Consider the following 27,378-nt stretch of genomic DNA (forward strand, 5'->3'; position numbering starts at 1 on the left):
CTAACCCAACACACACACAATTTCACGTACATGATGAACGAGCCACGCACACGCACACGCACACGCCAGGGGAAACGTGATTACATACAAGGATACATACATACAGGTATCCCCAGGATACATGCTTATGAAACACATAAACACAGACAACAGAACCTAACACCTGTGTTAGAATCTAACAATAAGAATTCTAACAGCATAACATATGTTACTGAATTACCCATGCAGATTTTCTCCAAAATCCGCATAAATCCTCCGGATACGAGGGGAAAAAATACATGCGATATCCGGATTTAAAACGGAATACATAAACACGAATGATTCCGGATAAGAGAGAACCGGACGATGATAATTTCGGATTAGAGAGAATAACCATCGTAGGAAAATTACCGGTATCCGAAGTCCGTAATTATGCTGTTTTAGCCGTAATTTAACGACTGAAATTAACGAGCGTTCGTTTTCCGTTTAGCCGGTGGATCGTCTTCAGGTCAGGAGGAGATTATTATTGTAAGGTCAAAGGTCACTTAGTGAAGGTGAGAGGTCAGTCAAGGTTACGAGAGTGAGGATGTTGTGGTAGTTGTGGTAGTTGTTGTGATGGTGCGATAGTTGTTGCCTTTGTTGTAGTATTGTTGACGTAGTTGTTGTTGTGGTAGTTACTGTAGCTGTAGTGGAGGAAGCAATGATGGTGGTAGTAGTGGTTATTGTAACTGGAGTTGTTGTAGGTGAAGTAGCGTTTGTAGTTGTAGTAATAGTAGCGGTTGTGACAGTAGTAGTTGTAGAATAGTACCAGTAATTGTTATTGGTATTGTTGTCAGATGGTGGTGGTGATGGGAGGAGTGGTGGTAGTGTTAGTAGTAGTGGTAGTAGTGGCGGTAGTAGTGGTAGAGATAGTAGTGGGAGGACGTGTAAGATAAGCCCAGTAAAGAACAGGGGTGCAGTGAGCACAATAAGGGAACACTGTATCAACATCCGTGGTCCCAGATTATTCAACATCTCACCAGAAGATATCAGAAACACTGCTGGAACAAGTGTAGAAGTCTTCAAGAAGAACTGGACAAGTATCTTCACCAGGTGCCACATCAACCAGGCTGTGATGAATATGTGGGTCAGTGGGCCACCAGCAGGAACAGCATGGTTGACCAGGCTGTTGGTGCTGAACTTGACCCATGGCCGGGAATCGGGAGTATAAAAACTCTCGAAATTCATGAAAGGTATATCAAAGGTAGTGGTAGTGGTGGTTGTGGTAGTAGTCTTAGCATAGGCACCACTGTGACCACAAATGCAGTGGTAGTGGTGGTTGTGGTAGTAGTGGTGGAATAGAACTTTTCACTGTAGGTGCCTCAGACTTTACTCTGTTTACTATTACTCTGTTTTCTGTTTGTTAGGAAGTTATAGATCCATCTACCAAGTTTTCCTGTTATTCCTTTATCACGGATTTTGTGTGTTATTACACCATGGTCGCAGTTGTCGTAGGGTTTCACAAAGTGTGTGTAAACTACGTCTGTACTCTGTCCTCCAGTGCATCCAAGACCATGTCATAGTGGTCCAGTAGTTGTAAGAGGCAGGAGTGACCATCCAAGACCATGTCATAGTGGTCCAGTAGTTGTGAGAGGCAGGAGTGACCATCCAAGACCATGTCATAGTGGTCCAGTAGTTGTAAGAGGCAGGAGTGACCATCCAAGACCATGTCATAGTGGTCCAGTAGTTGTGAGAGGCAGGAGTGACCATCCAAGACCATGTCATAGTGGTCCAGTAGTTGTGAGAGGTAGGAGTGACCATCCAAGACCATGTCATAGTGGTCCAGTAGTTGTGAGAGGCAGGAGTGACCATCCAAGACCATGTCATAGTGGTCCAGTAGTTATGAGAGGCAGGAGTGACCATCCAAGACCATGTCATAGTAGTCCAGTAGTTGTGAGAGGCAGGAGTGACCATCCAAGACCATGTCATAGTAGTCCAGTAGTTGTGAGAGGCAGGAGTGACCATCCAAGACCATGTCATAGTGGTCCAGTAGTTGTGAGAGGCAGGAGTGACCAACCAATACCATGTCATAGTGGTCCAGTAGTTGTGAGAGGCAGGAGTGACCATCCAAGACCATGTCATAGTAGTCCAGTAGTTGTGAGAGGCAGGAGTGACCATCCAAGACCATGTCATAGTGGTCCAGTAGTTGTGAGAGGCAGGAGTGACCATCCAAGACCATGTCATAGTGGTCCAGTAGTTGTGAGAGGCAGGAGTGACCATCCAAGACCATGTCATAGTAGTCCAGTAGTTGTGAGAGGCAGGAGTGACCATCCAAGACCATGTCATAGTAGTCCAGTAGTTGTGAGAGGCAGGAGTGACCATCCAAGACCATGTCATAGTGGTCCAGTAGTTGTGAGAGGCAGGAGTGACCATCCAAGACCATGTCATAGTGGTCCAGTAGTTGTGAGAGGCAGGAGTGACCATCCAAGACCATGTCATAGTAGTCCAGTAGTTGTGAGAGGCAGGAGTGACCTGCTCTGAACCCATGTTGCCCAGGATTGTGCAACTGATGGGTATCTAAGTCGATGGCATCTTGCTTCTTAGAACAATTTCAAAGATTTTTATAATGTGGGACGTTAGTGCCATCGCTCTGTGATTCTTGCCAATTGCTTTACTGCCACCTTTGTAGAGTTGGGCTACGTCTGTTGTTTTTAGTGAGTGTGAGATGACCCGTGTCCATGCTCCCTCTCCAGAGAATACTTAAGGCACGTGAAAGGAGTTTCTTGCTATTTCAAAGTCTTGTGGTGTTAGGATATCAGATTTTTTTAATTAACCATATTTTAGTCTCGATCATAAAAAATTAATTTACATTGTGGTAGTGGTAGTAGTGGTAGTTAGTAGTAGTAGTGGTGGTGGTGGTAGTAGTGATAGTGGTAGTGGTAGTAGTAGTAGTAGTAGTAGTAGTGGTGGTGGTGGTAGTAGTGATAGTGGTAGTGGTAGTAGTAGTAGTAGTAGTAGTAGTGGTGGTGGTGGTAGTAGTGATAGTGGTAGTGGTAGTGGTAGTAGTAGTAGTAGTAGTAGTAGTGGTGGTGGTGGTAGTAGTGATAGTGGTAGTGGTAGTAGTAGTAGTAGTGGTGGTAGTGGTAGTAGTAATGGTAGTGGTGGTAGTAGTAATGGTAGTGGTAGTAGTAGTGGTGGTAGTAGTAGTGGTACTAGTAGTACTGCTAGTAGTCGTAGTAGTGCTGGTGGTGATGTTCCTTTGACCTTTCAAACATAATTTCTATTGTATTCTGAAGTCGATTAGACAAAATAATTAAGTATTCACCCAGCCCACCCTCACCCAGCCCACCCCCACCCAGCCCACCCTCACCCAGCCCACCCTCAGCAACCCACCCTCACCCAGCCCACCCTATCTACACACACACACTAACTCAGGTAACAGTCAACAACGTTTAAATAAGATATAAATAACTTATAACATAGATAAACATTATATAGAGATAAATAAGATAGACAAATATGATACATAAATAAGGTAGACAAATAAGGTAGATAAATGGAAGGAAGAGTGCATTACTGAATGTTGGAGTGAGTCTGTGAGTAGTTTCATGAGTGTATGAGTTAATTAATGAGTGTATAAGTGAATCAACGAGTGCATAAGTGAATCAACGAGTGTATGAGTGAATCAACGAGTGTATGAGTGAATCAACGAGTGTATGAGTGAATCAACGAGTGTATAAGTGAATCAACGAGTGCATAAGTGAATCAACGAGTGCATAAGTGAATCAACGAGTGCATAAGTGAATCAACGAGTGCATAAGTGAATCAACGAGTGTATGAGTGAATCAACGAGTGTATGAGTGAATCAACGAGTGTATGAGTGAATCAACGAGTGCATAAGTGAATCAACGAGTGCATAAGTGAATCAACGAGTGCATAAGTGAATCAACGAGTGTATGAGTGAATCAACGAGTGTATGAGTGAATCAACGAGTGTATGAGTGAATCAACGAGTGCATAAGTGAATCAACGAGTGCATAAGTGAATCAACGAGTGCATAAGTGAATCAACGAGTGCATAAGTGAATCAACGAGTGCATAAGTGAATCAACGAGTGTATGAGTGAATCAACGAGTGCATAAGTGAATCAACGAGTGCATAAGTGAATCAACGAGTGTATGAGTGAATCAACGAGTGCATAAGTGAATCAACGAGTGCATAAGTGAATCAACGAGTGCATAAGTGAATCAACGAGTGTATGAGTGAATCAACGAGTGCATAAGTGAATCAACGAGTGTATGAGTGAATCAACGAGTGTATGAGTGAATCAACGAGTGCATAAGTGAATCAACGAGTGCATAAGTGAATCAACGAGTGTATGAGTGAATCAACGAGTGTATGAGTGAATCAACGAGTGCATAAGTGAATCAACGAGTGCATAAGTGAATCAACGAGTGCATAAGTGAATCAACGAGTGTATGAGTGAATCAACGAGTGTATGAGTGAATCAACGAGTGTATGAGTGAATCAACGAGTGCATAAGTGAATCAACGAGTGCATAAGTGAATCAACGAGTGCATAAGTGAATCAACGAGTGCATAAGTGAATCAACGAGTGCATAAGTGAATCAACGAGTGTATGAGTGAATCAACGAGTGTATGAGTGAATCAACGAGTGTATGAGTGAATCAACGAGTGCATAAGTGAATCAACGAGTGCATAAGTGAATCAACGAGTGTATGAGTGAATCAACGAGTGTATGAGTGAATCAACGAGTGCATAAGTGAATCAACGAGTGCATAAGTGAATCAACGAGTGTATGAGTGAATCAACGAGTGTATGAGTGAATCAACGAGTGTATGAGTGAATCAACGAGTGTATGAGTGAATCAACGAGTGCATAAGTGAATCAACGAGTGTATGAGTGAATCAACGAGTGCATAAGTGAATCAACGAGTGCATAAGTGAATCAACGAGTGCATAAGTGAATCAACGAGTGCATAAGTGAATCAACGAGTGCATAAGTGAATCAACGAGTGTATGAGTGAATCAACGAGTGTATGAGTGAATCAACGAGTGTATGAGTGAATCAACGAGTGCATAAGTGAATCAACGAGTGCATAAGTGAATCAACGAGTGTATGAGTGAATCAACGAGTGTATGAGTGAATCAACGAGTGTATGAGTGAATCAACGAGTGCATAAGTGAATCAACGAGTGTATGAGTGAATCAACGAGTGCATAAGTGAATCAACGAGTGCATAAGTGAATCAACGAGTGCATAAGTGAATCAACGAGTGCATAAGTGAATCAACGAGTGCATAAGTGAATCAACGAGTGTATGAGTGAATCAACGAGTGCATAAGTGAATCAACGAGTGCATAAGTGAATCAACGAGTGCATAAGTGAATCAACGAGTGCATAAGTGAATCAACGAGTGCATAAGTGAATCAACGAGTGTATGAGTGAATCAACGAGTGCATAAGTGAATCAACGAGTGCATAAGTGAATCAACGAGTGTATGAGTGAATCAACGAGTGCATAAGTGAATCAACGAGTGCATAAGTGAATCAACGAGTGCATAAGTGAATCAACGAGTGCATAAGTGAATCAACGAGTGCATAAGTGAATCAACGAGTGCATAAGTGAATCAACGAGTGCATAAGTGAATCAACGAGTGTATGAGTGAATCAACGAGTGTATGAGTGAATCAACGAGTGCATAAGTGAATCAACGAGTGTATGAGTGAATCAACGAGTGCATAAGTGAATCAACGAGTGCATAAGTGAATCAACGAGTGTATGAGTGAATCAACGAGTGTATGAGTGAATCAACGAGTGCATAAGTGAATCAACGAGTGCATAAGTGAATCAACGAGTGCATAAGTGAATCAACGAGTGCATAAGTGAATCAACGAGTGCATAAGTGAATCAACGAGTGCATAAGTGAATCAACACGTCTCAGGATACGAACCAACTCCAGCAATCAACGGCAGACACAAGATGGCAGTTTTTCCTCCCCTGGTATATCCCTTCACCGAGGTATATACAGTATTTACAGAGCTGAATAATCAGTAAAATAGTGATAACGAGGAAGGCAGGAAAGACAGTTATAATACCAGTTATACCAGTTATACAAGTGGATATACCAGGAGGGTGTGTACGTGGAGGGTGTGTACGTGGAGGGTGTGTACGTGGAGGGTGTGTACGTGGAGGGTGTGTACCTGGAGGGTGTGTACCTGGAGGGTGTGTACCTGGAGGGTGTGTACCTGGAGGGTGTGTACCTGGAGATGTGTACCTGGAGGTGTGTACCTGGAGAGTGTTTCGGGGGTCAACGCCCCTGCAGCCCGGTCTATAACCAGTGTTAATGTCAGCCAGTTTGGTGGGAGTGGTGGCAAGTCGACTGATTTGAACTGGACAGCCTGACAGAACAGTAGGGGCCCCAAAATACTGCTCCATCCTAACTGCCGGTTGACTAGTGGAGAGTGACTACCAGTTAACTGTTGGACAGTGTCTACCAGTTGACTGGTTGAGAGTGTGTCAGTTGACTGGTTAAGAGTGTCTACCAGCTGAATAGTGGAGTGTCTGCCAGTTGACTAGTCGAGAGTGTCTACCAATAAGTGTGTGTTGATCCCAGGTACTCGACCCACATCACAAAAACCTTGTCAGATATTCCAACAACTTACAAGTCTAGTCAACCGAAGTCATAGTAGACAGCTGAACCTCACTTTGTTACCTGCTACCCTTAAATAAGGGAGCCTTATTGCACGTTCTGAGCAACTTATTACACAATCTGAGCACCTTATTGCAAGTTCTAAACACCTTATTGCAAGCTCTAAGCACCTTATTGCACGTTCTAAGCACCTCATTGCAAGTTCTGAGCTTATTGCAAGTTCTTAGCTTTACTGCACTTCTGAGCACCTTATTGCAAGTTCTGAGCACCATATTGCACGTCGTAAGCACCTTATTGAATGTTGTGAGCCTGCAACATTGTTCATGAAATATGCTCACATATGTTAAACAAAGACAACCTTGGCCCTACACACGCACCCTCCTTCCATGTAAACACTGCCACCATAATAACGATGCCTTTTCTGAGAACAAAATAGTTCCACCTAAAGAGGAGAGAGAAAATGGGTGTTGTGGGAGAGAAAATGGGTGTTGTGGGAGAGAAAATGGGTGTTGTGGGAGAGAAAACGGGTGGTTTGGGAGGGAAAACTGGTGTTGTGGGAGACAGAACGGGTGATAATAGGTAGAAAGAAGACACTAAATAAAGATTTTGACGGGGCAAACTCTGTACACAGCTTCAAGAGCAGGTACGATCACGCTCTGAAATCAGACATCTTTAAATTTGATCAATAGCAATTACGAGGAGGGCCCAGGCGCTGTGACTCGATCTCTGCAAACACACACACACACACATATGTGTACAGTATATATATGTATGTACATAAGGCACATGGATCAAAGAGTGGACCTATTAGTGACCAGCGAAGAGGTGGGGCCAGGAGCTGTGACTCTACCCCTGCAACCACATGTATACGCACACACTGATCTCCTTTGTATACACGCACACAAACCATATATATATATATATATATATATATATATATATATATATATATATATATATATATATATATATATATATATATATATATATATATATATATATAATGCAAAACAACCGTGGGAGGAGTTGAATGATAGTTATAGGCCTTTCGTGTTGCAATCAACACATCATCAGGAGCTTGCAATATTATAGAGAAGAGGATTAAATCCGAGCAAATACGTTCTGAGTGAATGTATTTGCTCGGACAAAAACGCTTCCTCTGAACGTATGTTCTTGCGTATGTTGTTGCATGTGTTGTTGCATTTGTTGCGTATGTTCTTGCGTTTATTGTTGCATATGTTGCTGCTTGTGTTGCATACACTGTTGCGTATGAGGAGGGAATGTGCAGGCAAGGTCTCCCCTTACTACACATTACACACGCTAGGCACTCTTAACCTTGGCACCCAGGGTCACTACTAGGAGTGTCGCTACTAGTAGGGTCATTACTAGTAGGGTCACTAGAAGGCGGGTCACTACTAGGAGTGTCGCTACTAGTAGGGTCATTACTAGTAGGGTCACTAGTAGGCGGATCACTATTAGGAGTGTCGCTACTAGTAGGGTCGTTACTAGTAGGGTCACTAGTAGGCGGGTCACTACTAGGAGGGTCGCTACTAGGAGGGTCATTACTAGTAGGGTCATTACTACTAGGTCACTACTAGGAGGGTCATTACTAGGAGGGTCATTACTAGGAATGTCACTACTAGGAGGTTCACTACTAGGAGGTAATGTACCTTTAATGGCATCAGATTAGGGGTCAGTGGTTCATGCCTGGCACTATTCAGGTCATGGTCAATAATTGCCTATTACATGTGTGGCATTACCTATTTCTGTATGCCTATTTTACATTAGAGGTCGACAGTTAGGTTAGTGTTGTCTGTGTTTACTGGTATGTGCTTACCTAGTTGTGGTTGCTGGAGTCGATTCGTTGCTCCTGAAGGCTTGCACATTTTTGTACTCACCTATTTGTGGTTGCAGGGGTCGAGACTCAGCTCCTGGCCCGGCCTCTTCGCTGGTAGCTACTAGGTTCACTCACCCTGCTTTATCTTAAATGTGTGTGTGTGTGTGTGTGTACGTCCGTCCGTTCAGTCTTAATGGTAATTGCTAGCGTTCACTCTAGTTAATAACACTGTAACTACTGTCCTTAATCACACACACACACACACACACACACACACACACACACACACACACACACACACTCACACACACACACACACACACACACACACATCATACAAGGTAAAAAGTTAATAGCATTTTCGCCTGACACAGGACACTGGACCGCATCACCAGACACGAAGACAGACGCACAAGACTAACGATGACCAGCACAGTACGGATGGAACACCTTTAAGACGTTACACATGTCTTGAAGAAACTACAGAAGAGGTGCAACAAGTGGCTATTGGAATCCAACCCCAGCAGATGATGAGTTATGGGAATGGGATTGACAAGAGGTAGACCAGAGGATTTGTCCATCCTGAGAAGGTTGCAACCCCATCCCCTCACACACACACACACACACACACACACACACACACACACATACACACACGTGTGCGTGTGTGATTCTCCTTTTATTAAGAACAACTTGCTGTAAGTCATTATACTATATAGATGGAATGGTTGTAGGTTCTTCCTGACGATGATAACACTGATGGTGATGTGGACAATGTTATCTAGCGAGTTAGATGCACGCCACCTGCTGCCACCACCTGCTGCCACCACCTGCTGCCACCACCTGCTGCCTTCACCTGCTGCCACCACCTGCTGCCACCACCTGCTGCCTCCACCTGCTGTCTTCACCTGCTGCCACCACCTGCTGCCTTCACCTGCTGTCTTCACCTGCTGCCACCACCTGCTGCCACCACCTGCTGCCACCACCTGCTGCCTCCACCTGCTGCCACCACCTGCTGCCACCACCTGCTGCCTTCACCTGCTGTCTTCACCTGCTGCCACCACCTGCTGCCTTCACCTGCTGCCTCCACCTGCTGCCACCACCTGCTGCCACCACCTGCTGCCACCACCTGCTGCCTCCACCTGCTGCCACCACCTGCTGCCACCACCTGCTGCCTTCACCTGCTGTCTTCACCTGCTGCCTTCACCTGCTGCCTCCACCTGCTGCCACCACCTGCTGCCACCACCTGCTGCCACCACCTGCTGCCACCACCTGCTGCCACCACCTGCTGCCACCACCTGCTGCCACCACCTGCTGCCACCACATGCTGCCACCACCTGATGCCTCCACCTGCTGTCTTCACCTGCTGCCACCACTTGTTGCCACCACCTGCTACCACCACCTGCTGCCACCACCTGCTGCCACCACCTGCTGCCTCCACCTGCTGCCACCACCTGCTGCCTCCACCTGCTGCCACCACATGCTGCCTCCACCTGCTGCCACCACCTGCTGCCTCCACCTGCTGCCTCCACCTGCTGTCTTCACCTGCTGCCACCACTTGTTGCCACCACCTGCTGCCACCACCTGCTGCCACCACCTGCTGCCACCACCTGCTGCCTCCACCTGCTGCCTCCACCTGCTGCTACCACCTGTTGCCATCACCTGCTGCCTCCACCTGCTGCCACCACCTGCTGCCTCCACCTGCTGCCACCACCTGCTGTCACCACCTGCTGCCACCACCTGCTGCCTCCACCTGCTGCCACCACCTGTTGCCACCACCTGCTGCCTCCACCTGCTGTCTTCACCTGCTGCCACCACCTGTTGCCTGCGCCTGCTGTCTTCACCTGCTGCTTCCACCTGCTGCCTCCACCTGCTGCCACCACCTGTTGCCTTCACCTGCTGTCTTTACCTGCTGCCTCCACCTGCTGCCACCGCCTGCTGCCTTCTCCTGCTGCCTTCACCTGCTGCCTTCACCTGCTGACTCCACCTGCTGCCTCCATCTGCTGCCTCCACTTTCTGCCTCCACCTGCTGCCTCCACTTGCTGCCTCCATCTGCTGCCTCCACCTGCTGCCTCCACTTGCTGCCTCCACTTGCTGCCTCCACCTGCTGCCTCCACCTGCTGCCTCCACTTGCTGCCTCCACCTGCTGCCTCCACCTGCTGCCTCCACTTGCTGCCTCCACCTGCTGCCTCCATCTGCTGCCTCCACCTGCTGCCTCCACCTGCTGCCTCCACCTGCTGCCTCCATCTGCTGCCTCCACCTGCTGCCTCCACCTGCTGCCTCCACTTGCTGCCTCCACCTGCTGCCTCCATCTGCTGCCTCCACCTGCTGCCTCCACCTGCTGCCTTCACTTGCTGCCTCCACCTGCTGCCTCCATCTGCTGCCTCCACCTGCTGCCTCCACCTGCTGCCTCCACTTGCTGCCTCCACCTGCTGCCTCCATCTGCTGCCTCCACCTGCTGCCTCCACCTGCTGCCTCCACTTGCTGCCTCCACCTGCTGCCTCCATCTGCTGCCTCCACCTGCTGCCTCCACCTGCTGCCTCCACTTGCTGCCTCCACCTGCTGCCTCCATCTGCTGCCTCCATCTGCTGCCTCCACCTGCTGCCTCCACTTACTGATAAATGTGTCACAATGGTGTCTACCCATGTCTTCTTTTGCTACCATCACTGTCTATCTGTCATCTATTTTACCACCATCACTGTCTACCTGTCACCTACTTTACCACAATCACTGTCTACCTGTCACCTACTTTACCACCATCACTGTCTACCTGTCACCTACTTTACCACAATCACTGTCTACCTGTCACCTACTTTACCACAATCACTGTCTACCTGTCACCTACTTTACCACCATCACTGTCTACCTGTCACCTACTTTACCACCATCACTGTCTACCTGTCACCTACTTTACCACCATCACTGTCTACCTGTCACCTACTTTACCACAATCACTGTCTACCTGTCACCTACTTTACCACAATCACTGTCCACATGTCACCTACTTTACCACAATCACTGTCCACCTGTCACCTACTTTACCACCATCACTGTCTACCTGTCACCTACTTTACCACAATCACTGTCTACCTGTCACCTACTTTACCACAATCACTGTCTACCTGTCACCTACTTTACCACAATCACTGTCTACCTGTCACCTACTTTACCACAATCACTGTCTACCTGTCACCTACTTTACCACAACCACTGTCTACCTGTCACCTACTTTACCACAATCACTGTCTACCTGTCACCTACTTTACTACAACCACTGTCTACCTGTCACCTACTTTACCACCATCACTGTCTACCTGTCACCTACTTTACCACAATCACTGTCTACCTGTCACCTACTTTACCACAACCACTGTCTACCTGTCACCTACTTTACCACAATCACTGTCTACCTGTCACCTACTTTACCACAATCACTGTCTACCTGTCACCTACTTTACCACAATCACTGTCTACCTGTCACCTACTTTACCACAATCACTGTCTACCTGTCACCTACTTTACCACAATCACTGTCTACCTGTCACCTACTTTACCACAATCACTCTGTTACAAAACCCAAGGAAAACCGCGAGGGGGAAAAAAAATCCCATCTGTATTTCTATTTTGTTGGAATCTTTCGTTTCCCCCTTCTAGTTATTCTTCTAGTCTCTTTTCATCTGTTTTTTTCCAGCCTTAGTTTAGCAGCAAGATATATCAGTGTTATCTCGCTCTGGATAGTTATAAATATGATCGGATGTTGTTCTAGGTCCTTGATGTAGGTTCACACAGAGTCTCTAATCCAGTGTTTTATATGGTGGTATCTTGCCTGGGCTATTGTGTTTTTTTGTCTAATATTTATAATATAAATGTTCTGTTTTTTCCTTGGCTATTTTAAGTTCTTTTGTTGTGTGTGTGTGTGTGTGTGTGTGTGTGTGTGTGTGTGTGTGTGTGTGTGTGTGTGTGTGTGTGTGTGTCTGTGTGTGGAGGCAGTAGAGATGTGTGTGACAGGTAAGACACGCACCTGCACCAGGAGGAGGAGGGGGGCGAGTGTAAGATCTCTGGTCATGGTACCATCATGGCAGCAGCTGGTATTGATCTCTCCCTCATCCTGCCTCACCTAGAGACACACTTACACACCTGTGGGCAACACACACACACACACACACACACACACACACACACACACACACACACACACACACACACACACACACACACACACACACACACACACACACATACACACACACACACACACACACACACACACACACACACACACACACACACACACACACACACACACACACACACACACACACACACATGCACACACACACACACACACACACACACACACACACACACACACACACACACACACACACACACACACACACACACACACACACACACACACACACACACGTCTGATACATAACGCACACTAACTATTAATGTTCTTGTCCGCCGCTGGAACCACGTGTGCTGTCAACATTATTCTCTTTGTGAGAACATCGTGTGATATTCTCGGTGCTATGTTTACCCCAAGGTCCTCGTTCTTCCAAGTTTATATCCTCTTACCCCCACTTTATGCATCATCTGCAAACAAGGGTATTCAGGGTACCACATGGTCGTGGATGTCGTTTACTTGTAGTAGTAACAGTAGTGGTCGTAGTAGTGAGGCACTGGTCGTACTTCTTCCTCCACACTCCTAGATCATCACTCTGTCTTCTGCTCAGATATTTTAAACTTGAACCAGCAATACATACTTCACATTATCTCTGCCTGATTTCTCAGTTTAAAGATTAAATTCGTGAATTTAGGAATGACTTCTTACAGTCGTGAAATCTGTAGACTACGTACCATCATCATTGCTGTTTGATCTCTGTTACTCTGTTACTCTATACTCTTACTCTGTTACTTTACTATATATTCTCGTTATCTCTTCTCTCTTGCTCTCTGTATTGGTTTATAACTCTTCTGCTTACATCTCTGTTCTCTTATGTTCTCTCCTCTGTTTCCTACCCCCGGCCGGGATTGAACCCGCGGTCATAGAGTCTCAAAACTCCACGATTTGCAATCGTGTCATTACGATTTCTTGAGTTCTCTCCTCTGTTTTCTATATATTTTTTCTATGATCCAGTGTTATCGTATCTGCGTCTCTGTGTGTGTGTGTGTGTACTCACCTATTTGTACTCACCTAATTGTGGTTGCAGGGGTCGATACTCAGCTCCTGGCCCCGCCTCTTCACTGATCGCTACTGGGTCCTCTCTCTCTCTGCTTCCTGAGCTGTATCATACCTCTTCTTAAAACTATGTATGGTTCCTGCCTCCACTACTTCACTTGCTAGGCTATTCCACTTCCTGACAACTCTATGACTGAAGAAATACTTCCTAACGTTGTATATGCAGTCATCTATTAATTAAATCCTGTAATGTTTTAAAGGATTGAAAACTGACAAATTCCTCTGAAAGAGAAGACGACGAAGAGTCAGAGAAAGGGAGACAGTCAAGTGAAAGAAACATACATATATACATACAGTCAAGTAAAACGTTCATACACACACACACACACACACACACACACACACACACACACACACACACCTCTTCGTGTGTGTGACTGTCATTGTAATTTGCGTTTCGTGGTGAGCTTCACGACTGCCCTCAGGTACGACGCATGCGTTCTTATATGTAACCCTACGACCATGTCACTCAGAGCTGCACTCACCCACTCAGAACTGTACTTATTTCTTCACTCACTCCTTGTGGCAAGATGATTCTTTGTTTTTCGGAAATTGAATAGTAAGTTAGGTTAATTAGTTTTAGAATGTTTGTTGTGTGTGTGAGTTGTGTTAGTCAAGATGTTGTGTGAGTTGTGTTAAGAACTTGTGAGGCTGTGTTGTTGACGTGGGTGATGGTTCTGTTGAGAGATCGATAATGGGGTGTGTTTTTGTTTTCCCCGAGGTGCTTGTGTCTTGCAGGGCGATGGCTACACAACACAAATACACACAAACACACACACACACACACACACACACACACACACACACACACACACACACAACCGGACAACATCTCCCCATGGGTCCCTAGAGAAGGAGCAGAGATGCTGTGCGTGCCTCTAACCACAATCTTCAACACATCCCTTGAAACTGGGCAACTACCTGAGAAATGGAAGACAGCTAATGTAGTCCCCATATTTAAGAAAGGAAACAGAAACGAGACGCTAAACTACAGACCTGTGTCTCTGACGTGTATTGTGTGCAAAGTCATGGAGAAGATTATCAGGAGGAGAGTGGTCGAACACCTGGAAAGGAACAAGATTATAAATGAAAACCAGCATGGGTTCATGGAAGGCAAATCTTGTATCACAAACCTCCTGGAGTTTTATGACAAGGTAACAGAAGTAAGACACGAGAGAGAGGGGTGGGTAGATTGCGTTTTCCTAGACTGCAGGAAGGCCTTTGACACAGTTCCCCACAAGAGATTAGTGCAGAAGCTGGAGGATCAGGCACACGTAAAAGGAAGGGCACTGCAATGGATAAGGGAATACCTGACAGGGAGGCAGCAACGAGTCATGGTACGTGAAGAGGTATCACAGTGGGCGCCTGTTACGAGCGGGGTCCCACAGGGGTCAGTTCTAGGACCAGTGCTATTTTTGATATATGTGAACGACATGATGGAAGGAATAGACTCTGAAGTGTCCCTGTTCGCAGATGACGTGAAGTTGATGAGAAGAATTAAATCGGACGAGGATGAGGCAGGACTGCAAAGAGACCTGGAGAGGCTGGACATGTGGTCCAGTAACTGGCTTCTCGAATTCAATCCAGCCAAATGCAAAGTCATGAAGATTGGGGAGGGGCAAAAAAGACCGCAGACAGAGTATAGGCTAGGTGGACAAAGACTACAGACCTCACTCAGGGAGAAAGACCTTGGGGTGACCATAACACCGAGCACATCACCGGAGGCACACATCAACCAAATAACCGCTGCAGCATACGGGCGCCTGGCAAACCTGAGAATAGCGTTCCGATACCTTAATAAGGAATCGTTCAAGACACTGTACACTGTGTATGTTAGGCCCATACTAGAGTATGCAGCACCAGTCTGGAACCCACACCTGGTCAAGCACGTCAAGAAGTTAGAGAAAGTACAAAGGTTTGCAACAAGGCTAGTCCCAGAGCTCAAGGGAATGTCGTACGAGGAAAGGTTAAGGGAAATCGGACTGACGACACTGGAGGACAGAAGGGTCAGGGGAGACATGATAACGACATACAAGATACTGCGGGGAATAGACAAGGTGGACAGAGATAGGATGTTCCAGAGAGGGGACACAGGGAGAAGGGGTCACAACTGGAAGCTGAAGACTCAGACGAGTCACAGGGACGTTAGGAAGTATTTCTTCAGTCATAGAGTTGTCAGCAAGTGGAATAGCCTAGCAAGTGAAGTAGTGGAGGCAGAAGGGTCAGGGGAGACATGATAACGACATACAAGATACTGCGGGGAATAGACAAGGTGGACAGAGATAGGATGTTCCAGAGAGGGGACACAGGGAGAAGGGGTCACAACTGGAAGCTGAAGACTCAGACGAGTCACAGGGACGTTAGGAAGTATTTCTTCAGTCATAGAGTTGTCAGCAAGTGGAATAGCCTAGCAAGTGAAGTAGTGGAGGCAGGAACCATACATAGTTTTAAGAAGAGGTATGACAAAGCTCAGGAAGCAGAGAGAGAGAGAGGATCCAGTAGCGATCAGTGAAGAGGCGGGGCCAGGAGCTGAGTCTCGACCCCTGCAACCACAATTAGGTGAGTACAATTAGGTGAGTACACACACCATCGTCATCATCATCATCATCATCATCATCCAAACATATCTGGCCTTCCACCAAAACGTAACTATCCATCCCTACGACCACTGCCACACAGTACTTTGCTGGTCCCGCATCTTCAGTCACCTGTCACCATAATATTCCTTCTCTATACCTATTATCTTCCCTTCTAGTACACCCCAGCTCTGGGGACAGACATGTGCAGCAACACAATAATTATCAAGGAATAGCATCTTAGTAAAAACACTAGTATACTGTGCTCTAGTGTCGTGTGTATGATCTGTGTTCACTCATCAGAGTCGGAAAAAGGTTGCAGTTAGTACCTATGACGACCTAGTTATACCCCAGAGTTCTCTTTGCCAGTGTATGCAAACTTAAAGTGATCAGTAACTCTTGTATTTTGGTGAAGTGTCTCTCTCGTATTGTCTGGCAGGAAGCCCTCAGGCAGGATGTCTTCAAGGAAAATCCTTTAAGAAATCGTACTGCAATGAACAACTTTGTTGCGAACGTGTATTCTCAAGAACGCAGTTAATCGCAATGTCACAATAAATTCTTTAGGCAGTTCTCATGGAACTAATGAGAGGATCATCAGGGGTACTGGTTTGGCAGTAGAGATGTAGATGGGCGTAATAATCAGCAAGGTGGACTCACCGAAGCTAAAAAGAAAAACTCGCGTAGCTTCTGAACATAGGTTTGGCATATATATGAGAAGCATCGTGTTCGAGAAATGCCTATCTGGCATGGGCTTCTATTCTGTTATAATCCTGATTAATAAACCAGCAACACCAGCTTGAAATAATCATCAGCGAAGTGGGTATAATACGGTAATGCGAAGGGTGACAGGTGGAGGATGTGGATGATACTAATACTACACAACATGGCCCTCGTCCCCTCACCTATCTGTTGACCAGCTGCTGATGGAGTTCATGGCTAGTTACTGAAGTCTTCAGGGAAGAAGCAGGGACAACAAGGTTCTGAAATAATTTACGAAGACGATCTGTATTTTTTCGTCAGTGTGATTCGTCACAGAGACGATGGTTCGTTAGAGTTCCAACACAGTCAAGTTCACTGCTAGTGTGGATCCTGTGCTTGAACTAGGACTTACTAGCGTCTTCACTAGAGTGCCTCAACACTTGTCTAGTTCTTCACATCGCAGCGAGAAGTAGCCTAGGTAGTGGATTTACAAGAGTTTCAAGACAACAGGTCATTTCACTCTCTGACTCTCAACATTCTCTCCTGGTTGTAATTCTTAAGCTCAACGTGTGTGAGGCACACGACCGTGTGTTGACACATAGCCACACACCACCACCATCACCACTATCACCACCACCACCACCACCACCATCACCACCACTATCACCACAACCACCAGTAGCGTCTGACACACAAGACTGCGAGACAGCGAGACACAGGTAGTAACAGCGACCCACGTTGTAGTCCCCTACACTTCCACCCCCAAACACAAACACATGTGGTCTTGCCCTCCTCCACCCCTCCCCTACCCTTCCACCACCCCTCCACTACCCCTCCACCACCCCTCCACTACCCCTCCACTACCCCTCCACTACCCCTCCACCACCCCTCCACTGGGTTCACTATACCGTACTACCTTCCCTTCAGCGTACACTATGCATTATTAACAATACCAGCAGTAAATTCTACGAGGAACTCTATACAGTGTACTCATGTACGTCGACCATATACATAGTTCTTAGGAAGTTAGGTTGGCTCCAGGAAAAGCGAGGACAGGGTCAATTCCTTGGATCAAGAGCCCTTCAGCGGCATCTTTCTCTTTAAGGGTATAGCCCAATAAACAGCTCATAGCAATATCTATCTTAATCGCCCTGAATACATTCTGAAAGGTATATATATATATATATATATGTATATATATATATATATAATATATGTATATATATATATATAATATATGTATATATATGTAAAAAAGTAGGCCTTAGACAAGGATGTGTGATGTCACCGTGGTTGTTTAATATATTTATAGATGGGGTTGTAAGAGAAGTAAACGCGAGGGTCTTGGCAAGAGGCGTGGAGTTAACAGATAAAGAATCACACATAAAGTGGGAGTTGTCACAGCTGCTCTTTGCTGATGACACTGTGCTCTTGGGAGATTCTGAAGAGAAGTTGCAGAGATTGGTGGATGAATTTGGTAGGGTGTGCAAAAGAAGAAAATTAAAACTGAATACAGGAAAGAGTAAGGTTATGAGGATAACAAAAAGATTAGGTGATGAAAGATTGGATATCAGATTGGAGGGAGAGAGTATGGAGGAGGTGAATGTATTCAGATATTTGGGAGTGGACGTGTCAGCGGATGGGTCTATGAAAGATGAGGTGAGTCATAGAATTGATGAGGGGAAAAGGGTGAGTGGTGCACTTAGGAGTCTGTGGAGACAAAGAACTTTGTCCTTGGAGGCAAAGAGGGGAATGTATGAGAGTATAGTTTTACCAACGCTCTTATATGGGTGTGAAGCATGGGTGATGAATGTTGCAGCGAGGAGAAGGCTGGAGGCAGTGGAGATGTCATGTCTGAGGGCAATGTGTGGTGTGAATATAATGCAGAGAATTCGTAGTTTGGAAGTTAGGAGGAGGTGCGGGATTACCAAAACTGTTGTCCAGAGGGCTGAGGAAGGGTTGTTGAGGTGGTTTGGACATGTAGAGAGAATGGAGCGAAACAGAATGACTTCAAGAGTGTATCAGTCTGTAGTGGAAGGAAGGCGGGGTAGGGGTCGGCCTAGGAAAGGTTGGAGGGAGGGGGTAAAGGAGGTTTTGTGTGCGAGGGGCTTGGACTTCCAGCAGGCATGCGTGAGCGTGTTTGATAGGAGTGAATGGAGACAAATGATTTTTAATACTTGACGTGCTGTTGGAGTGTGAGCAAAGTAACATTTATGAAGGGGTTCAGGGAAACCGGCAGGCCGGACTTGAGTCCTGGAGATGGGAAGTACAGTGCCTGCACTCTGAAGGAGGGGTGTTAATGTTACAGTTTAAAAACTGTAGTGTAAAGCACCCTTCTGGCAAGACAGTGATGGAGTGAATGATGGTGAAAGTTTTTCTTTTTCGGGCCACCCTGCCTTGGTGGGAATCGGCCAGTGTGATAATAAATAAATAAATATATATATATATATATATATATATATATATATATATATATATATATATATATATATATATATATATATATATAATATATATATATATATATATATATATATATATATATATATATATATATAATATACAGCGAGAGCAGCTGTATATATACACTTGGAGGAAGAATATCTCAGTATATATTTGAGTATATATACAATTTGAGGGTGTATATCTCAGTGTAAAAACACTTGGAGTTTACATTAATCCCTACGTTAGGTATTAAAAGGCTTCTTGACTGGTGGTGTACAGGTGACATCCACCCTTAATGACCCTCGCGTAGTAGACAGAATTTAACTTATTCAACCAACCAAGGTTCAGTTTGTCTACCTGGCCGCCACCGCCGCTTGGCGCTGTGAGTCACATGTAATAACACTACCCAGGGCAGGTGTAGTGGCACTAACATACACCTGCCTCATACAACAGGTGTCCCTGGCACTGTAGCACCTGATACAAGAAGGTGGAGCCACTCTTGCACACCTATATACACCAGTGGGTATATATATATCAGTGTATATACTTTGTATATACATATATAGTGCACATAATTCCCTATAAGTTAATTATAAATCAAACGCTACTAGAACTAAACAGTGCAGTTTGAATTCGGCATAATATCGAAGATACGGTACTATGTTCCACAGTCAGACCTCCTGGCCCTATATCACTCACTTATTTACCCCTATCTCACCTATGGAATTTGTGCATGGGGCTCAACAACAATTAACCATCTCAGACCACTAATCACCCAACAAAAGGCTGCAGTCAGGATAACAAATTCCCACTACAGACAGCACACTCCACCAATATTCAATACACTAAACCTACTCACCATACAAAACATCCATACTTATTACTGCACCTATTACATACATAGAACACTTAACTCTGATATTAACCCTCCCCTCAAACATCTCCTTGCCAACCTCAACAGAACACATGATCATAACACAAGGCACAGATCACTCTTTGATGTTCCTCGTGTCCATCTCACACTATGCAAAAACTCAATGCACATAAAAGGCCCTAAAATCTGGAATTCATTATCAGTGAATATAAAAGAAACACTACCTGTTTATAAATTCAAGTCTTCTCAAAAATCAGTTACTCACCCACAACTCAATAAATACTGAATAATTGTATCTCATAAATGTCAACCTGTGACCCAATCAAACTTTGTTACTATTTAACTTCATTACCTAACATAATACTCCATTCTAGTGATTACACAGCAACACAGTAAATGACCACATCACCTGTCTTTGTAATACTCATTTGTACTAAATTGTTATCCGTTTTACAATAATTTTTGTACCACTGAATATATCACTGCTTAGTTAATCTTAAGTTAATTTTAAGCTGCCCATAATGCTCTGCATAGAAGGGGTTTTGGCATGTTGCATTTAACTGTATTCTTTTGTATTTCACTGTATCATGTTCAAATTAATAGATAAATAAATAAATAAATAAATGATTCCTGCTGTAGGCCTATAATATTGTTTAATACAAGTATTGTACAAATTCTAATCCACCTTATAAGAAAATTTTCATACGAGAATAGGCTGGCCTGTCCTGGCCAAGCCTGGCCTGGCCTGGCCAGGCCAGGCTTGGCCATTGACTGTGTGGACTACAACACTGAGTTTAATTCCTTTGAAGGAAGGAGTACAGTTGATTCCTTTGACTGAATATAGTATAGTTTACCAGGAGTTTACCTGGAGAGAGTTCCGGGGGTCAACGCCCCCGCGGCCCGGTCTGTGACCAGGCCTAGTTCTGATTCCTTTCTGTTAGAAGACGGTGGTATAGACGGTAGAGAGTCAGACTGTCAGTTTACAGGTTGCGGTTCGGGCTCCGTCCATCCTACTGTTTAATCACTGACAGTTGTTTATTGTAACTTAATCTGAGTTCATTAATGGAGATGATGAGTAAGACACGTGTGCAACAGTTGGATATCTTCAATGTTGAAACGTTTCGTCTACACGGTAGACTTCTTCAGTCCAATACAGAGAAGAATGGGTTGTAGGCATCAGGGAGACTGGCCAGGTAAAGATAATATAATCAGTCCACCCAATTTGGAGAAATAGTTTCAGGTGGTCAGTCCCTTAATAAAGATTCCCAACTGTTGCACATGTGTCTTAATCATCAGCTTGGCAATATTTTATACCATTCTCAGCATAGCTGTCAGCAGCATAGCTGTCAGCAACATAGCTGTCAGCAACATAGCTGTCAGCAACATAACTGTCAGCAACATAGCTGTCTGAAACATAGCTGTCAGCAACATAGCTGTCAGTAACATAGCTGTCAGACACAGCAACACAACGGTATCTGGTACAGAGGACATCTCCCACAACCTCTTCGTTTAACTACTGGTTATGAGTGAGAAGAGTTGGATTCCAGAGGGACCTGCCTAGCATGGGCCAGAAGGATTGTTGCAGTGCTCCTCAAATCTTGCTTTCTTGCTTCTACTAGTGGATCCCGTCCCCTGCAACGTCTTCGAGATCTTCCACCTCACCTTCGACAGTATTTAAGACTCCGTTCTCATGTTCCAGCTTCGTATTGTTCCAGACCATGGAGCTGAACTCTTCTCCAGGCTGAGGGACTGACCACTTAAAGCTATTCCTCCAAGGTTGAGGGACTGATTACATCATCTGTACTTCGGTACTACTCCTGCTGCCTACAGTTCATTCTCCTCCGTATTTAACTGAAGAAGCCTATCGCGTAGGCAAGACGATTCAACAATAAATGTGCCCAACTGTTGCACATGTATCTTAACCTACTAACATACATAGCACAATAAGAGAAGGAAACCCAGTATACTTCCTTGTGGAACTTCACATCTTATGGGTAAATGTTTAGTTCTGTATAACCGAACTTCCCAATTTATTTCCCGTTGTTCATAAGATAAATTATAATTACTGCATTTATTCAACATAATATACTGTGATTCAGTGTGTCAAACACCTCTTCTATGTGTAAAGTGACAGTGTCCCTGAAGTTCCTTCTTGACACTTGGATTCTTTTACAATCCATCAAGTTAAATGAGGTATCCGTTGAATGAAATTCCCTGAGATCTGATGGATAACTATAAAGGATGTTATTATCATTAAGGTACTTATCTACTGGGTACTGTACAACTTGCTCTATGATTCTGACATCACGGTGACTTGCTGAGTACATTGTCAGTCTATACCTGTAGTTCCTGACGTCTGACCTACTATTTTGTCTTGAAATCAGGAATGACTCTGGTCATATTTACTGTATGAGGTATGTGTAATCTCAGTTCCGAGGCGCTGTCCTCTGGGAATCTAACTGGCATGTCATTACGTCCAGTCCTTTGGGTTAGGTTCATCTTGTTCAATTTTGTAAAGAATAAAGAGGAACAATACCGTTAATGGAACAATACACAAATAACGCTGGTGCACTCAGCTCACACACTGAGGTCCGGAGTTCGAATCTCCGGTACTACTGGAAAATATTAGGACGTCGTTTCCATAAGACACCTGCTGTCCATGTTCTCCCACCAGTGTAAAATAGGTACCCGAGTATTAGTGGACTGGTGTGGGTCGCATCCTGGGACAAAACTGACCTAATTTGCGGGAAATGCTCAGCATAACAAGTGGCTTTCTATATAGTATATGTAATGGATGTCAGCTATGGTCTGTATACCTTGTACATGTACTTGTAGAAATAAAGATATATTATTATTATATTATAACGATGTTTATTAATGTGACTTGTAAATGGTTTAAGTCGGACCGAAACGTCGTCGTAAGCTTCCCTTTCCTATGTGCGGGTTATTTGTGTATTAATTTTGTACACATTCACAAGGAGCACCTGACAACTGTCAATTGCTTGAGATGAAGCCATTATTGTTCTAAGATATTTTAAACTCATTTGGACGTATGTTGAGATTATTGATGCATCCGGCACCTTACTGACTGATGGTGATACAATACTTGTATAGCATAAACTGAAACAAAGTGCTGCTTCTGACTCCCTGTCATGCCTAGTGATCAATGGTTTACAAAGACACCTGAACAAACACTAGGATTATATTTATTAGAAAACGTTTCGGTCTTGTGATCTTGATCTCTTCTAACATACAGAGATTGAAAATTGCAGTATTGTAGCATATTCGTTATCAGTATTTAGCACTACGTTAGCACTATCAAGTGGCTCTGGGTAAATACTTTTAACTCTTCTCAGAGCTTACTAGCACTGTTCCTACATTCTTCAATTGCTGGACCACAATGTTTTGGCTCTGCAGTTTGTTTACTACGCTGAAGTTCGAGGAACCTTGGAAAATCTGGCCTATTTGCCTTTAAGCTTCTCAGTGACTGATCTCTGAATTTGATATTGTCTAAAATCTCGCCATTTATGAGGAATTAGTTCTGTCTGATGTAGCTACAATCGGTGTGTGACAGTAAATTTGATGATGACAAAAAAAAATTTACCCAATATTAGAAAATAACTTGAAAAATCAGCCACAAAAATACCTCGTTCCAGTGTAAGTCACAGAATAAAACAATGAGGAAAACATAAGTCTCACCACTCTCCACTATAGCATATACCTAACCTTTCTTCACTAGTATAAATTTGACCAATAGATCTGAAGACACATGATGTGGGTATATACTAGTGATACTTGATGTAGATTTAACAGATGGTAGGTTAATAAAGTCAATGTTGCATCATAGGACCTTAATCTAGAGAAGGAACTTGCCAGTGAGGTCTGAGAGTGGCGTTAGTGTCCGAGCTGAACATACTTCGAGGTAGTTTAACCATCGGGAAGGCAGCCCATACTAGTCGTGGAGCAGGAGAGATGCAACACTAGCACGGAGAGATGCAACACTAGCACGGAGAGATGCAACACTCACGCGGAGATATGCAGCACTCACATGGAGATATGCAACATTTACACGGAGGGATGCAACACTCACACGGAGAGCTGCAACTCTCACATGGAGAGATGCAACACTCAACACGGGGAGATGCAACACTCACACAGGCACACTATCAACACATCGACTGACCACCGTAGCGTCCCTCGCCGCCTCCAACCCACCAACAAAACCCACCGGCCCACCCACCGGCCCAACTTGCCTCCCACCCACCCACACTACAGGTCCAGACACCCACCCAGCAACCCACAGGAGGGCCCACCCTCCGTCCCCAAGGATAGACAACCCACCCATTAACCTGGTCTGTTTATCCATTTTCTCTAATACATATGGCTTTACAGAAAACGAGTAGCTCTAACCACCAACTGAATTATTTTTTTTACGCAGTAGTTGTCGTAGTAGTAGTAATAGTCAGAAGCGCAGCCAAGATTTCAATCTGGGTGGAAGTAGCACTAGTAGTAGTAGTAGTAGTAGTAGTAGTAGTAGTAGTAGTAGTAGTAGTAGTAGTAGTAGTAGTAGTAACAGTAGTATTAGTAGCAGAAGATAAAGAATTAAGTTTATTTCGGTACAGTTATACAAATTGAGGTGATTACAGTTATCACACATAGTAACATATGTGTAAATTACCCACCAGGATAACCAAGAAAAGTCAGACAAAATGGCTTATTTCCATCGAGATCCCTGTAGAAGACTTTATTCGGCTTAGTAACCCTGGAGGGATACCCCAGGAACCCGGGATAACCCAAGAAAGTCAATCATTGTGCTTTATTGCCATTGTGGGCCCTTAGTCTTCTTCCCCAGGATACAGAAAGGTTATCCTGGGTTAGCCACCCAGGATAACCCAAGAAAATCAGTGCATCATTAAGGACTGTCTTATTTTCATTGGAGTCTTTGAGTCTTATCTCCCAGGATGCCACCCACCTCAGCTGACTGACACCCAGGTACCTACTTACTGCTAGGTGAACAGGGACAGCAAGTTTAGGAAACACGCCCAATATTTCCACCTGTGCCTACCAGACCACGGGACACCTGCCAGACCACGGGACACCTGCCAGACTACGGGACACCTGCCAGACTACGGGACACCTGCCAGACTACGGGACACCTGCCAGACCACGGGGCACCTGCCAGACTACGGGACACCTGCCAGACTACGGGACACCTGCCAGACTACGGGACACCTGCCAGACCACGGGACACCTGCCAGACCACGGGACACCTGCCAGACTACGGGACACCTGCCAGACTACGGGACACCTGCCAGACCACGGGACACCTGCCAGACTACGGGACACCTGCCAGACCACGGGACACCTGCCAGACTACGGGACACCTGCCAGACCACGGGACACAACACCCACAACAATAAACTAAGTGAACAGGAGCAACAGGTGTAAGATAACTCAACAATGCGTGTCTTCCCCGCGCAAGACTGAACGCAAGACGAATGAGTCACAATGCCTTGGCTGGAACAACTCACATATAACCCACAATAAGACGAAACCATAATAACACAATTGTAAGCAAATCACAGAACGGGTGGGAGTTGAATCCATGGCGAGTGAGTGGTAAAACTTCAGGTCAGTGCGTTAACCACTGGACCAGTTGGCTCTAATAAGATTCATCCAACTGGGTATATTTCTATACACCATAGGAAGGTTAGCATGGGCCACCACTGTGGTTAACACACTGTTCCTTTAGGGTTTCCCAGTAATTCAAACGACTGGTAAATCTTATGAATTTCTTCTTCCGTTCAGCATACATATCTTTCTCATCCCTTGTTTCTTAATATTTCTTATGCCTGAAGTGTTTGACTTCCTTTTACGAAGAGGAGTGGTCCAAGAACGGGCCACGGGGGCCATGATCCCCAGAACTATCAACATATGTGACAGATAACAGCCAGGTAGTAGAGCGGAAGATTATTAACAATATTATAGTATTAATGTATATATATATATATATATATATATATATATATATATATATATATATATATATATATATATATATATATATATATACAATAGTGAAGACGGATGAGAGAATAAGCTACTGGAACAACGTTTCGCTCTGTGAAGACCTTTGTGAAGTCTGAGTTTGTTTCGTAGCACTTTTCCTTCACTAGTGTGGGCAACACATCACCTGAACCCAAGACATAAAACACATCTCAGTGAGGACACGTGTGTGTGTATATATATATCACATCACATATGACAAAAAAAACGTTCTGCCACTCGTGGAGAAACGTTTCCTTTGATAGCTGTCCTGAAATATAAACAAGTGTCGTTTAGGACACTGTCTACATCACTGTTTACAACCAAACACGACTTATTATTGACTACATCAAGGGCCAGTTACGCAAAAATTGCTAACAAGCGATACAAAATGTAAAACAACCACGGGGAGAGTTGAATGACAGCTCTAGGCCTCTCGTGTTGCAATCAACATGTCATCAGGAGCTTGCAATGTTGCAGAAACGAGGAGGAAGTCGGAGCGTTCAGAGGATGATGTGTTGATTGCAACACGAAAGGCCTAGAGCTATCATTCAACTCGCTGTCCGTCCGTCTGTCCGTCTGTCTGTCTGTCTGTCTCTCTCTCTCTCTGTCTCTCTCTCTCTCTCTTCGTCTCTCTCTCTCCGTCTCTCTCTCTCCGTCTCTCTCTCTCCGTCTCTCTCTTTCTCCCCCTCGTCTAAAATCATCCTTGTCTGGTCTATCTTCCTACGAGACATTTTTCTATTGTTTCGCCCGTCACCATGGTCAGAGTCGTGAACGTTACTCTACACTGAACAACGTTGAAAAATTCACGCAATACAGACATAATTCTCACTTAATTTAGTGGAAGGAGAGTAAGTTTTATACTGAGCATTGTTGATGTTGCTACCACACGCTCCAGTGTATTGGTGGGTTGTTAGTGATGATGATGATGATGATGGTGATGGTGATGTTGCTACCACACGCTCCAGTGTATTGGTGGGTTGTTAGTGATGGTGATGATGATGATGGTGATGGTGATGTTGCTACCAC

General features: G+C 44.7%; 1 protein-coding gene across 3 annotated transcripts in view; it reads right to left on the minus strand.

Moving 5' to 3' along the window:
• LOC128703757 (cyclin-dependent kinase-like 4) overlaps positions 1-27,378 on the minus strand; it is a 152,866-nt gene that overhangs the window by 24,632 nt on the left and 100,856 nt on the right. Inside the window, exon 1 of one of the 3 annotated variants that reach the window (XM_053798527.2) lies at positions 17,189-17,637. The exons of the other annotated variants lie outside the window; for them this stretch is intronic. Within the exon in view, the coding sequence (XP_053654502.1) occupies positions 17,189-17,220 (32 nt within the window). The 5' untranslated portion in view covers positions 17,221-17,637. Of the gene's footprint in view, positions 1-17,188; positions 17,638-27,378 lie in introns of those variants that run through there. 3 annotated transcript variants of the gene reach the window in all.

Source organism: Cherax quadricarinatus, chromosome 87, assembly GCF_038502225.1.
Source record: "Cherax quadricarinatus isolate ZL_2023a chromosome 87, ASM3850222v1, whole genome shotgun sequence".
In the NCBI taxonomy this organism is placed as follows: domain Eukaryota; kingdom Metazoa; phylum Arthropoda; class Malacostraca; order Decapoda; family Parastacidae; genus Cherax; species Cherax quadricarinatus.